Here is a 14,576-nt window from a genome sequence, read left to right on the forward strand (position 1 = left end):
CCACCCACAACGCATATCAATTATGAGACAGATTCAGTGTAACCGATTCTGGCTTCAAGCTGAAGCGATTAGCGCCTCGCATCGAGGACGAAGAGAAAAGTGCTGCAAATCAACAGCTGGCAAAGAGCATGGCTTTTGCCAAGGTCGCTCTCTCGCACGCCGCCGCTCAATTCACCACACTCACGCATGGAGTGCAGGCAAGAAACTCACCACGGCGGCTGCTCCGTGCTGCTCGTCATCGCCAGCAGACAAAGCCGCCATTCAGTCTATCGTTGAACTCTGCTGCTATTTGTTGCCCCAGTGGCTGCTCTCAGTGGCTTTCCCAGTGGCAAACGGTACGTGCGTTCGACAACGGCGTCAACGGCGACGACGACAACAGCTACGCGACGCGTCTTACGCCTGCCCTGCACGGCCCGGCCCTCTCTCAACAAATAGTTGCCGCAGCACACGACATACGGCTTTCAGTATTGTTAAGTTGTAATTCAAAAACGCGCCAGCATTTTTTGTGATCATATTTTTTTTTGTCGTTTTTTGAATCTGCAAACATCTCAACGAATTTACTGAAACGTACAAAGTTGGTTTATTCAACGGCGTTCAGGCGCAGGCAACTTAGAAAAATGCCGGCACAACAGTGCGTATGAATAATGTTTGCCAGTGCTCAATAATGCAACAAATACAAGTCGAGATCCAATTCAAAAGCCATTTATTAATGCACAAGCGAGTGTGAAATATTGCATAAACTTTTTACACTTCCACGCAGGAAATAGCCAACAGTTAAATTCCAGCTGAAACGGTTAGTAAAAATATTTAATTAATTGAAAAAATCAAGGAATCTAAATTAACTTATTTGCTGGCAGCGCTAATTAATTATTGCTGTTTTCATTCAATTTGACACCATTTACATAACGCACAATTGAGCGTTATTTTTTATATTCAGATATATTGGTATATAAATTAACTAGACGAATCAAACCATTTGATTAATAATCTATTATATTTTATTCCGTCGTTAAAAGATGTGTGACCGAACACTCAGTGCAGCTGAACCACTTGGTTACGGTTAATCAGTCGGTGGAAAATTAAGAGCATGCCCCAAGACTATTTAATTTAAATTAATTATTTTACTCTCTTTTTAACGCTTTTAACACATAAATTATTAATTTTTGCATTATATCGCTGTACTTATATTGCTCGGCGCCTCCATGAACTCTTTAAAGTAGCTTTCAATTAAAATAACTTCGATTGCGGCTTAAGAAAGTTCACAATAAAAAAACTCCTTAAAGCACAGACAAGGTAAACTTAAATGTAATATGTGTTGGCTTTCAGTTTACATTTGTCTTTCATTAGAACTTTTTATTTGTTATATTTTGAAAATATTGATCAGAAAACTATTTTTGTAATTTCTTTATTTCTATATTTGATTTTAAGTCTTACTATTTAAACTATCACTTTCACTATAAACGATATCAATACAATTGATCCTACTTATCTAACTGCTTAGTGCCCCACATGTAAATAGCAGGACCAGTAAGTTACGGTCAGCCAGGTCAAGAACTTGTAAGCAAGCTTCATGGCTATTTATTTTTATTTTTTGGCAGACACAAAGTTGGCTCAGACGTAATTTCTAGTCCAATCGATGTCGCATTACGTCCGCAAAGGTTTTGCAATCAATCGCAATTTTATCAATTTTTTAATTGTTAAATTAATTAGTTGTCTGCATTGTTACTTTATTTTAATAGCCAGTGAAATATATATATATATATATATATTTGCTTTTTATTATTCAACTTTGCTCAATTTAATAGCAACTACAACGAGTCGGGCCACGTCGGTTGTCGCAGACCCGCTACAAATCGGTGCCAGTTGGTCGCACTAAACAATTATCTGCACTGACAGCTTACTAACCGACATGACAGACTCGATTCGGCAGACGTTTGTGTATCAATTTGTTAGACTAATTTTTTCCATGTTAGCGTGTCGCCAAACCAATTGTCGGTTTGTCATATTCATTTGTTCTAACAGGTTCTACCAGGTTTTACTCAGATATCACAAATCAGCCCTAGACACAAGACGTCAATGGCATAAAGATCCTGAGTAATAAACTTCTAGAAATTGAAATGCTCGAATATTTAAAAAATAAACAAGCTTATCTTATCTTAAGGCTTAGCTCAAGAACTAATTACCCCATCTTAAAATTGTCTTCTGTTTGTGCTGATTAAGTAGCACCGGATTCAACATAACATGATTAGTGCTTCATAACACTCTATGTTAGTGTTGGTAAATGCTTTGCTAGTTGTGACGCCTTGGGCAGCGTTGCCAGCTCGTTATACAGAGGACGGAGACCAGCAGTTAATCAATCTTGGGTTTGAAACCGATAAGCAGTTATAAATATGTGTGAGCATAAAACAAAACGGAGCGAAAAAAAAGAAAGGGAAATAACTGTCCCTTGAGCGAGATGATAAAGAAACTACTTGTATTTGAAAGTGCCTAAGAGCATTCAGCAAAAACTGTGACAAACACGAAACGCCAAAGCCAAGAAACGAAAGCTCAGCAAAGACGGGAAGAAAAACACGAGAGGGGAACAGTGGCCGGCAGAGGCGTTAAGCAGTTGCTGGCATTGCCGGGCAGCAGAAAAAGGATCTACATGATTTATAAGGTACATTAAATTGAATATTCAACATAATGTAGCATTTAAATGGGCAAGCATACAGCAACTATCAGCATATGTAAGTATATATACATATGTGTGTGTGTGTGTGTGTGTACACAAACGCATGCATAACATAACATATAGATACATATACATACGCACATATAATACATAAGTGCGTTGCCATCTCAAGGTCATTTGACTCGCAATAGCATTTTTGGCTCAGAGCTGCCCACTTGGCGCGGCTTGGGTTGGCTTGGCTAATGTCTAAGTGACTTTTGGCTGCGCCCGAGCCACAAAACCAAAATACTTAGCCAGCACCTAATGGCATGCCTTGTTGATCCGTGTCCTTTTGCTGCTTCCTTGTTTGCCGATTTTTTTATTAAAGTTCGCGCATCTTCAAGTTCAGCCAAAAATTGAGTTTTTCTCGATAAATGCCAAATATAATAACAGCAACAACAAATCAAGAGGAGGAAATAAAATAAAAACGCACAACTTTTAGCGTAAAAAATTATCGAAGTTCAACGTGTGCAAAAGTAATTTACCAAACCAGAACGTAGCGAGCATTATAAATCACACGTTCTGCCCCACAGCAGAGTGGCAACTATAACTGCAAATACGTACAAAGACACACGCATATTAATTCAAACGCTCACACACACTAGCAGTATGTGGGCACGCGTTACGTGTGCAGGTCAAATGTGAAGAGTCAGCCAATTTGGGCCACATTTGACAGACAAAGCGGCGTCGTGACCAGCTCTCTGGCAGCTATACGCTGCACTACACCTACTCCGCCCAAAACCCCAACCCGTTCCGCGTTTAGCAACACTTGAAAACATGCAATAACGTGATCACACACACCTTTCAAGTCGAAATTAACTTAAATATTATTGCATACGTTTTTTAACTTTATGACATCGGCAATGTTGATCAATTTTAACCAATTTCTTTTAAATTCGTAAACACTATAACGATAAGAACTATCGAACACTGTTATATTTAAAATATATTTTTATCGATTTCCCCAAAGAAACAAACTTTAATTAATTTCCTTTTCGTTCATTTTTAATGCAAACATTTTAAAGATAAAATATATAGATGCTTACATTCAGTCTAAAGTTTTCTCATTCTGCTGTGATAGTTTACGAACATGATATAATGAATTACATGGATGGAAATCCAAATTTACTCAGTCTTAGAATAACATTTAATATCTAGGTTCAAAATAACCACACGAATACCTAAGCTAAGCTATAAAGCAAATTGGTTCATGGGAAAAACTTTTTGACCGTTTAACTGGTTCCCAAAAGTACCTTCTGTGGATGCCTAAATAAAGTTTCTAATCCTTCTGATACTGATCTACATCGTTTGCTTGTATTTAGCCTTTCAAGAATCTGTAATATTCAACTTCGCCTACTTTCTAGTCTGTAGAAGTTAGTTAGATTCGTATGCAACCGACTGCGCTATATTCTATACACAGTGTGCTAAGAACTGAATACTAATATGAAAAGTTTTGACTCTAAAATTGCAATTCCCAAACAAAGGCATTCATACTGTGACGGTAGAAAATATGAATGATTGCAATATGTGGGTAGAGATAATAGTCTTGCTCTGATCTTTGAGGGAATTTGGGAATTGCAGATTATAGTGGATAGATTGGCGGACATTATTAAAATATTGATTTTAATATGAGATTCACAATTAATTAGGCAAATCAGCAAATAGCTTACCCCCCACGAGACGTTCGGTTAATAATTATGTTGTGTCAATGTGCCATTCTATGCTGTCAGTAACACCTGTGCGTAAAAGTCGTAGCTGTTAAAGTAATGAAAAAATAATAGAAAAAAAATAACAAAAACAAAACAAAAAATGAGCAAAACAAAAGGAAAACAGAACATCAAATAATAACAACAATAATATCTGACAAATATAGCAGCTGAGAAAAGAGAAAACTAGAAATCTAAAGCTATTGGGCTGTGATGAATAGATGCCGCGAGCAGTGGAGCATGGACTTCATGAGCTTTTTGGTCAACGCACAGCGGCTGACCCAGTGGGTGAGTAGATGTATATGTAGACGTTGTCGTGCCACAACATCAAGGCAACCTAAGCTGCACGGCTGCACTTACAGCGCCCCACCGGCGGTCCGGAGCTAATGTATATCGCCCTCTCACACGAGAGCTGCGATCTGGACTCGGTGGTTAGTACATTGGCCATTGCATATTTGCGCTATCGCAATCCTGGCACACTGCAGCATAACTATATGCCCGTATTAAATATGCTGCGACGCGATTATCCCAGCAAGTCGGAGGTGCGCTTTCTGCTTGACAAGCAGCACATCAAACCCGATAGGCACCTGGTCTTTCGCGATGATGTTCCCGAGGAGCTGCTGTTGCGCAGTCGCTTCATTTTGGTCAATCATCATGTCAGTCCCTTCCACTATTGCACCGAGGAGGTCTACGACTATCGGCCCTATCAATGCGAGGCCGCCCGTCTGCCAATCTACTGCCAGCGCATCATGCATCCGATGCGCTCCTGTGCCGCCCTAATAACCGAACGCTACGACAGCCCCATCTATAACTATGCGAATGTGCGCTGTTTGCGCGTCTTTGAGCTGCTCCATGCTGCACTCCTCCTGCAAAACAGCAACTATGCGCAGTACACGCCGGAGCAGCTGCCCAATGTGCGCGACTATCAGCTTTTGGTCTATCTGGAGAAGCAGCTGGGACAGCTGGATACACCGCAGCGCACCATTCTATATGACACGCTGGTCAGTGCGATGTTCGATCTAAATGAGCTGACGTTGCCGCAGATTCTGCGGCGCGAGTTCAAACTGCTGCGCGCCAACAATGGCAGCCATTTAGTACGCATTGCCCAGTGCTGCTTCCCGATGGCAGTCACACGTTTCATATCGTTCGAGTTTGCTCAGCTGGCAATCCAACAGTTTGCCGCAGAGCACAGCTGCGACTTTATAATGCTGCTGGGCACCAGCATGCAACCCAAGGGCGGACTGGTCATCAAAGAGCTCGGTCTCATACCGCTCGACTCACTGAGAGACGTGGAGGATAGACGCCTATTTGATCACATGATTATTAATCTTAGTGCAGCCGTAGAGCCCTTGCTTGCACTAGAGCCGTATCGTGGGCTCAACTTCATGCAGGGCGCTTTCTTTTTTATTAATGTCTGGAACGTTCAGTTCTACGATATGCTGTACCTTATGCAGCGCGTCATCTACAACTGGGTATCTGAGGACAAATTCTCGCCCACCTAGCCCTACTCCCTACATTTATTTCAAATAAGGCCTAACAAAATTGCACTGGCCCCATGACCCCCGCCCCACCCCCTTTCAGTTGTCCACTGTCTCATGTGCTCAAGTTGGCGCAACCAAACCAGCATCACTCGTTTCGGTGGAACCCACTTATCAATTCCTTGGCAAGCCAAACCATACGCGACTTGATTCATGCCCTACGCTTCAATTTAATTACAAAATATTCAAATCTATTTCATCAAAAACTTTCAGTTACAATTCTATTTAGCTTCGAGAAATATCCCTTGTAGGCAAACCATATAAGTGATTTTATTTTTTTTTTATTATTTTTATACATTAACTAGAAAAAAATTAAGTTCTTAGTTTGGACACCAGGCTAGATCTTAGGCGCTGTGATATCTCTTATTTTTGTACCTTAAAGAACAAATTAACCGAAAATATCAACTTTTTTTCTACTGTTGTCGCAATAATGTTTATTATATATGGAAAATATAGATAAAACCTTGGAATTTTGTAATGTATATGACCAGTTAAAAGCACATTTCATTAATACAATTAAAATCAAATTCAAAATCTTTTATAAATGTAATGTGATCTGGTTCAATGTGCTAAATTAGCATCTACCAATATGGTTTAGTTCGGGTTTTGGTTCGGCTATTTGAACTGATTAGCTTTTGGCTTACAGTCCATATAAAAAAGCTCAATTGGATTCGAAACGTAGTATTTTATTAAGTTAACTTTCAACCATCAATCCACAATTTACCCAACTTACGTTTGTTATTAGCATATATGCCGACATTATCGGAATATTTATATTCAAAAATTGTAATCAAAAATTATGATGGATGTGTAAACAGTTTATTAGGGTATGAAACATGAGTGTTTAACCCAAACGCAAGCATTGAAATTATGATTTACGCACACACACGAACACACACACGCAATAAGCGTGAGCGATTGCTTGTTCTATGCGCAGTCAATGACAGAGGGGCAGCGCTGTGGGGTGAGGGCGGACTGTTTAAACCATTACACAATGCATTAATCTAATCATACGAGAAAATGTGCCAGTTACCCGCAACGCAGCCAGTTGCCAAATTCATGAACTCTAAAATGAAGTTTTATATACGAATGTGACCCCCGTTTTTTGTGTTGTTGCTGCCATACACACCACACACGCGCACACACACCTGCAGACACACACACACACACGCACATGGGCAGGCAAAAGTATTTGCAACTTGATTTATAAGCGCGCTGATGTCAGTTACGTGCACGCACTCAATAATGGCGGTAGCAAAAGCTTGCTGCGAGCGTGGAGGGTGGGGAGGAGGCTGGGGGAGGAGGTCAGAGCGGGTGGTGTTGTTGTCTGTTGTTGTCTTTCTGCTGTGGCAACAAGAATTGGCAAAGGACTCGCCACCATTGCGCAAATTGCTTGCAACACTTTTATTTTTTTGCCGTCGCCATTTGCTGTTTGGCTTTTATAAATCGCTTAGACCCCCGGCTACACAAACCCCCCCCCCTCACTCTCCGCTACACACCTTTTCCACTGCCACCCTCCACCAACCGTAATGCTGATAACGGCGACAAGTCAAAGACGCCAAAAACAGGAAATTCTCTGACGTCAGTCGAGATTTGAGAGTCGAGAGTCGACATTATTCTCTGGCGCCACTCGAAACACATCCATCAGCGCCGCATTTATATGAAGCGCTTAATGCTCTGAGTACACCCAGAGCTGCTGCCGAGAAAAAGCATTGCTTGGGACAGGTGAAGGGGCTTTGCCTCTGAGTCTGCCCACCTAATTGTCAGACTGCACGTCTTTTTTTCATTTTCATTTGATATACACTTGCTGGGGGCAATAAAACTTCAGCACGAAATGTGTAAAGCTTTATTCGACATTTCACACGTTAAAGACCGACACATATATATGCTTGATCCTCGTGTTATTTTAACGCGCTATGGATATATTCACAAGTATAAGAAACCAATAGAAAAACTATTAACTAAATAATTTATAATTAATAACATTCTATCAACCCATTCTAATGTAACATTTTTGCATTCCAATTATTTTAATGCTAAAAGTATAAGTAGATATTTTCAATTATTTATATATATATTTAGCAGGAATCGTGCTAAATTTTTGTAAATTTTTTAATTTCATATCCTTCTTTTTCTGTATAACTATACATTGCCACAAGTTCAAGGCTTATGGCTGCAAGGATATCAAATCGTCGCTATTCCGTTGAAAGCGCGTTTATTCTGTTGTCTTCAGTTGTTTTGTCTGTTTTGTTCGTTTTATTTTTTGCGTTTCTTGTTTACCATTGCATACTTTTGTGCGCAGGGCGCGTAATGAAGATAATTGCTGTTAAGCGCATCTCTAGGCGGATTTAAGAGCCACGCCTTGCATCAGACTGCCTGCCCCACAGCCTGTACGGCATTTACTTGTCTGAATTGTCAACGAAAGTTTAAGCATTTGACTTTTATTCGTCTACCCTATGGGAAAAGGCACATTGCTTGAATGAGAATGCCAGTAGATATACCTTCTCCTATACAGGAGAAACAATTGGTAAATCTTGATACTCAAATGATAACTATTGTAAATATTTGAATCGCAATTTAAAATTTTAGTTTGCTTCACATTATTTTGCAAAAAGGGCATTTAATAGTCGACTACAACACCTTGGCCTTAATGCCTTTATTTATTAAATTTTTTAGTTGCGTTGCTTTTTACGTTTCCCTTTTTAATTTGCACTTGCCGTGGGTATGTTGGGTGTGACTGGGGCGTGGCATGGATATTATTTCAAAGAGCGCACGAGACTTGCATTAATTAAATTCTTCAGACGGCTAAAATGTGTTGCCTTGTTTGCTGTTGTTCCCGTTGTTGTTCTTATTACGCTTATTGTAGCTGCAGCAGCTGAAACGGCAGCTAATTGGCAAACTGCTTATAGCAGGTGGCACACAAGGCGTATGGGTAATGCGGCCAGATGAAGCAATCAGTGCTGCAATAACTTGACTGAAAGACAATAGTCGACTTAAGTGAAAGAATTTAAATTGCAATTAAATATCATGCGATTCTACCCGCAAATCAACCACTTGACCAAGAGAAAGAAGGAAGGGCAGACAGCGGGGGCAGCTCCATTGTCCGGCTATTCCAAGCAACTCGCCATTTGCTCAGCTCGCGCTGGCTTTGCATATTTCCGGCTTCCGTTTTGGCTGCGACATTGTCACAAAATTCTATGCCACCATTTTTGTAGCGAACTTTTCTATTTCTACATACATTTATTTTGCGGTTCTTTTTTCTTCTTTTGTCAAAAACTTGTTTACAGGCACCAAATTATTGTGACAGACGCCAACATTTATGACAAATATAATAATAATGCGAAAGAGATTGGCTTTTCCATGTAACAGGTAATTGTTTTCGTGCCTGTCGCTACGCTTCATTTGGTTTTGTTTTTCGTCTGGCTTCGTCTTTACCTTGCTTACCTATTTGTTTCGGCTTTTTTCTCCGCTGCTGTGGCATAATTTATTGTATTCTTTGCCTCGCATTTGCATAAATATTTTAATTTGCATTTTAACAAAATGGGAATTTTGTTGGGGCCTGCGCAACATTATCTATTATATACATATCAAGTTTTATCTTTATAAATATATATATGCGCTATAGAAAATTCGGCGAGGGTTTCTTTTACCCAGCTTTGGCCTAAAAATATTAAAATAATAACAACAAAATACTGAACTTCAAAGAATTGAATTTAAATGTTATTATACGAAAGCCTTAAAACATAAAAAGCTTGCAATATGCTCCGCTGATGCATAACATTTCTTAGCGTATAATTTCTTAGCCATGTACACAAATTGCAAACAGTTATTGCATATTTAAGTAAGAAAAGCATCAACTTAATTCATAAAATATCTCATGCAAACTTGTGGAGCGCAAATCAGAAATTAAATAAAAGTAATTTATAATTACAATTGCCTCCCATGTAATTTTAATTGAAAGTAATTTTCATAATATTCAATGGCAAAACAAGCTTAATGGCTGCCTAATTGAGCTTAAATTAAATATCTATAAAATAACATTGTTTTTTAACTTAACATTTATTGCGTTCGGTTTTCATGAGTATTGCATTTATATGGGGATTTTATTATGTTGCGCATACGCCACATGTACCCTTTTGTTGGCTTACTAAACAAAGAGCCCTCGCATATGCAAATATGTTGTGTTCCATGACTATAAGCAAAACTTTTTACTATAAAAAAAAAATTTCTACCATGCCACGCAATGCTCGTGCCATTTATCCTTTGCCATTGCCACTGTATAACATGAATACTTAAATTTAAACATTTTGTATAAAAACAGTTAAAGACATCTTCGATTGATGATAAAAATCAAGCTTTGAATATCCTACGCAATCTCAAATTTATAAGAACCACAATCTGCTTTTATGAACATTATTTGAAAGTGGAATCTTAAAAAAGGGTAATGGCCGCATTATAATCAACTACGCAGAACATTTCAGGCATATGTAAGCATGTTAAGTCTTGGATACAGCACATTTTTTACTCAATCCCTCTTATCCCAAGCATTCTTGTATTGTTTTGTGTTTGTAGCCTTTTGAACCTTTTATTTGTAATTTTCCAATTAAATTAGATGAAGAAAAATTTATGTATATATTAAAAAAATCTTTTCCATATTTCTTCTTTAGTTTTGCCTCAACTCAAACAATTGCCAAGTTGTGGGCGGGTAAGTGGTGGCGAATGGTATTTTGTGAGAAGTTTGATAGATGTTCAACCTTGCCTGAGGTACATCTTTTAAAGCAAATAGCAAAAAGCCTACAATCTGTGGCGTACATTAAGAGAATTACCTAATAGCCATATAAAAGATATATATGTATGTATCTGATACAGTTAAATAGCTGTATTTCTTGCTTGCATTCGAATTCTTGGCAGTTATTGGTACCCGTTCCTATAAGTGCACCCAACTTTGATTCAAATATCATTAAAAAGTATGTAAAAAAATCGATTGTATATATTTGAGGTCAACTACGGACTGTCGATTATCGATTTTTAATGTTCACTGCTATGTTACAGATATTGCTATTAAATTATAAATGATACGAGTTAAATAAAACTGAATTTGTGTGGCATCAAACGCGCATAATTTAATAAAGTCGAAGCACTCCGGGGTCGTGGCGCTGCCCAACGGCGGTTGTGCCCCAAAGTAGGCAATCACTTTATTATTAAGCCACACACACACACACACACACACACACACACACACACACACAAACACACACACATACACAAGCGCACACATGTAAATTGAGCAGACACAGTTCATAAAAAAGCAACACAATAATGGCATCAAATTTGAAGATTTGATGCGGGAAAATGCTTTTCACGTTTTCAGCATTTTGGTGGCTTTTGTGTATGTCTAGGCAGCTTATTGATAGATAATATATTTATGTTTAAATAACACTTCATCATGCTGTTGTCGCTGACGTTCTCGGGGCCGCACTGGATTGTGCTGTGCAAACGAACATCGCTGCGTATGCGTAATATTGTTTGCCTTGATGTTACGAGCTGAAGCTGGGCGTATACATGTGAACTGAAGCCAAGCGGTTGAGGCAGCCTTATAAATAAACTTGATCCATTACACACATACCATTTGACTTGGCTGCTTTCTGGAGTGCCATAAATTTGGGCTTATGATTTTATCCCTTTTATTATTGGCAACGTCCATTGGGCCTACTGGCTCAGCGGCAGCGCATCGAGTGCCTGTGGCCCACCATTTTCATCTCATTTTCATTTTCATTTGACGGCACAGTCGCATTTTCATTTTCGTTTTCATTTCCATTTTGTTTTGGCTTTTGCCTGTCCGCTCAAGCGTGAAACAACGCTCGCAAACAAAATCTCATACAATCACACACACATGAACAGCGCATTGTCAGCTTTTGGGAAGCTAAAGGCATTTGCTTGAAAATAAATAAACTAACAATATGGCAGGCAAGCAAATTAAACACACACAATGCCCTCAACTTTTTCTTTGTTCACATTTGTTTTCGACTTTCTTTTTTTTGTGATTTTTTCTTGGCCACAAAACAGCGCAGAAGTTTTTAGCTGTGTAAGTAAGGACTTGCAATCAGCCAGCACAAAATCAAACAAAATTAACACAATATAACAATGGGATACTCCCGATGAATTTCCCCGACAATGGTACTACCCATAATAAGGTCACAAAACAAATGAACCGCAAGGCTGTAAATAAAAGAAGCGAATATTGACAGCAGAACACGCAAAAAAAATGGTCGGTGGTTCGGTTCACGATTTGAACCAACTTTCTACCTTCAGGCTCCTTTTCTACAGCTGGTGTTGCGCATCCCTTAACCCAGATTTTGATTTAAACCTTAATATGTCTTATAATTTAATCTTTTTGTGAAATAATTACATTTTGTTTTTACAATCGCCCGTTGCACTGAAAATATATCAAGTTGCACATATTTCCATGTGCAAGATGCGGGCTAAATTTAATCTCTTCCCCAAAATGTCAGCTACCAAATAACGGTGTTTGAGGCCACAGTTATTTAAGCTTTGGAGCTGGGTCGCTCCCAGAGGTTTTTTCTAACCAAATATGGTATGAATCGGATTTCGGTTCGAGTATTTTTTTTTCACAGCTGGTTTGCTTGAAGGTTCGATTTATGATAAAATATATCAGATTTCTTGCCAGCAAAAAGCAATCATTTGATTCGTTTTTTGTTGGTCTTTCTAAATTGGCATACGATATGGCTTACCAGATATTTGTTATTTGATTTTTCTGTTACATTCTAATAATGCTTCCAATTTACTTTTTAAACTTTAAGCTTAAAATAAAATATTTGCAAATTTAAATATATGCATTTTGAAGTTAAATGCACAGCCAAAATCATACAAGGATATTGATACGACAAGCATCACAGCTAGTTAAATCAGTTAACAGCTGTCAATAGAATTTGTGAGTGACTACGCTTTTTTTGTGTTAACTCGAAAAATTATTTTATTGAACCATTATCTGTATGAAACTCTGTCTGTCTGCGCGTATGTTAGTGTGTGTGTGTGTGCGCTTGTGGTGCTTATGCGTGCTCATAATTATGTGCTACATCATCTTTTTATGAGCATAACAGGCATATATCGTTCGCCTTCATTTTCAAGTGTATCAAACAGGAAATGTTCGTGGCTCTCATAACGCCGCCCGCCTTGTCCGCCTCGCCCGCCTCTCGCTTGTTTGTGTTTAATCTCGTTTTAATGCCGTCGAGCATCATCGTAAAAATTATTACATTAAATGTCAACGCAAAGAGATTGCAAGCAACATCCAAGCAAAACACAACAGAGCATCACACACATAAAGAAATAAAGAAACTGAGAAAAAGAGAGGAGAGTAGAGCGGCAAATGAAAATGGAAAGTATTTGAGCAGAGAGTATAAAGGAAAGCGGTTGCGCCGTTGGTATAAGAGGCTCGTTATTATTAAATTTTACACACACACAAGCACACACACACACACGCTACACACGTACTGGGCGCAACAATAAAATGTGCGAATATATGCCCAAAAGACATGTTACTATCTCGCTTGCACTTGCACACATATACACACAAGAACTTTATGCCCAAGCCACTAAAATTCAATTTTTACAAGCATAATATGTTGCAATGGCAACACTGATGACACCCGCACACATACACAGCCACACACAATCAAGCACAAACACACACACGAGGCTGCGGCGCACCTTTTGCCGTTTTCTGTCTTCTGCCATTGCCATTGTCTTTGGTCTTTTGTCTTTGTCTTTGTTTTATCTTCTTCTACTGCTGCTGCTCATCCGCAATGATTTTGGCAACTGCCAACTGCTTTTTATGTGTCGCACGTTATTAAATGAATTCAAGCGCGGAAAATTGCCAGCCAACCAAGCAGACCGTCACCTCTCCAACCAACACACAAGCCCTTACACCATACAGCCAACAACACCTTGACACACACACACACACACACACACACACACACACACACACAAAGTGTGGCGCTGCCCGCAGCCATTGAGCTTTCAAATTGTTGGTCCTTTTGTCAATACCCGCCAAGGCCCATAAATGCCCCATCAGATGCCATTTTTCTGCTTCGCTACAAATTGAAAATTTTATAAATTCTTGCTTCTGTTTTACAGACCATTCCCCCCGCAGCACTACCCATTGAGTTCTTATCTGGCACCCGGCGACTGCTTAACGCCTCATTAGTTTAATAAATATAGCACAACAAACAATAGATCTCTTTATGTTTGCCTTTAACTGGGAGAATACAAAAATCAATAGCAATTGCATGCACAACAAAAATATTTAAGGCACATAAAAAAAATGTTCAATTGGATATTGCATTCATGAAATTACGATGAAATATTTTTTAATTTTACTTGTTACGTACATTTTACTAAACTTTCGGTAGGGTTTTAAGGATGAACATCAACTTCAATAAGCGAATTGTTTTATATAGTGAAAAAGAAACGAAATTCGGCAAATGGCTGAGATTCAAATCAGATTGGCAAAGCCAAAAATGAAACATATAAAATGCTGGCTTCGCATTCCCAACAAAGCCAAGAATTTAATTTTTTCATAACATGTTTTTTTTTATTTTT

At 38.8% G+C, this 14,576-nt stretch overlaps 2 protein-coding genes across 3 annotated transcripts in view; both read left to right on the forward strand.

Moving 5' to 3' along the window:
- The first annotated feature begins 746 nt into the window (after positions 1-746).
- Positions 747-14,576, forward strand: part of LOC115764253 — a 102,711-nt gene continuing 88,881 nt past the window's right edge. Inside the window, exon 1 of the mRNA XM_030707171.1 lies at positions 747-793. The gene's annotated coding sequence lies outside the window, so the exon portion shown is untranslated. The remainder of the gene's footprint in view (positions 794-14,576) is intronic.
- Positions 4,557-6,364, forward strand: LOC115764433 (exopolyphosphatase PRUNE1-like). 2 transcript variants are annotated; one of them, XM_030707434.1, is made up of 2 exons: positions 4,557-4,704; positions 4,759-6,364. In XM_030707434.1, the coding sequence occupies exons 1-2, from the start codon at positions 4,638-4,640 to the stop codon at positions 5,916-5,918; spliced, it is 1,227 nt and encodes a 408-aa protein (XP_030563294.1). In that variant the 5' UTR covers positions 4,557-4,637; the 3' UTR covers positions 5,919-6,364. The 2 variants fall into 2 exon arrangements, with proteins under 2 accessions (XP_030563294.1, XP_030563295.1); XM_030707435.1 differs by having other exon boundaries at positions 4,779-6,364.

Source organism: Drosophila novamexicana, unplaced genomic scaffold (assembly GCF_003285875.2).
Source record: "Drosophila novamexicana strain 15010-1031.04,08,12 unplaced genomic scaffold, DnovRS2.1 tig00000820-arrow-pilon, whole genome shotgun sequence".
In the NCBI taxonomy this organism is placed as follows: domain Eukaryota; kingdom Metazoa; phylum Arthropoda; class Insecta; order Diptera; family Drosophilidae; genus Drosophila; species Drosophila novamexicana.

Bases quoted from the DNA above. Each gene is read 5' to 3' on its own strand.
- LOC115764433 (XM_030707434.1), top strand. From the start codon at position 4,638: ATGCCGCGAGCAGTGGAGCATGGACTTCATGAGCTTTTTGGTCAACGC. The intron at 4,705-4,758 runs GTGAGTAGATGT...AGGCAACCTAAG, and splicing joins CACAGCGGCTGACCCAGTGG to CTGCACGGCTGCACTTACAG.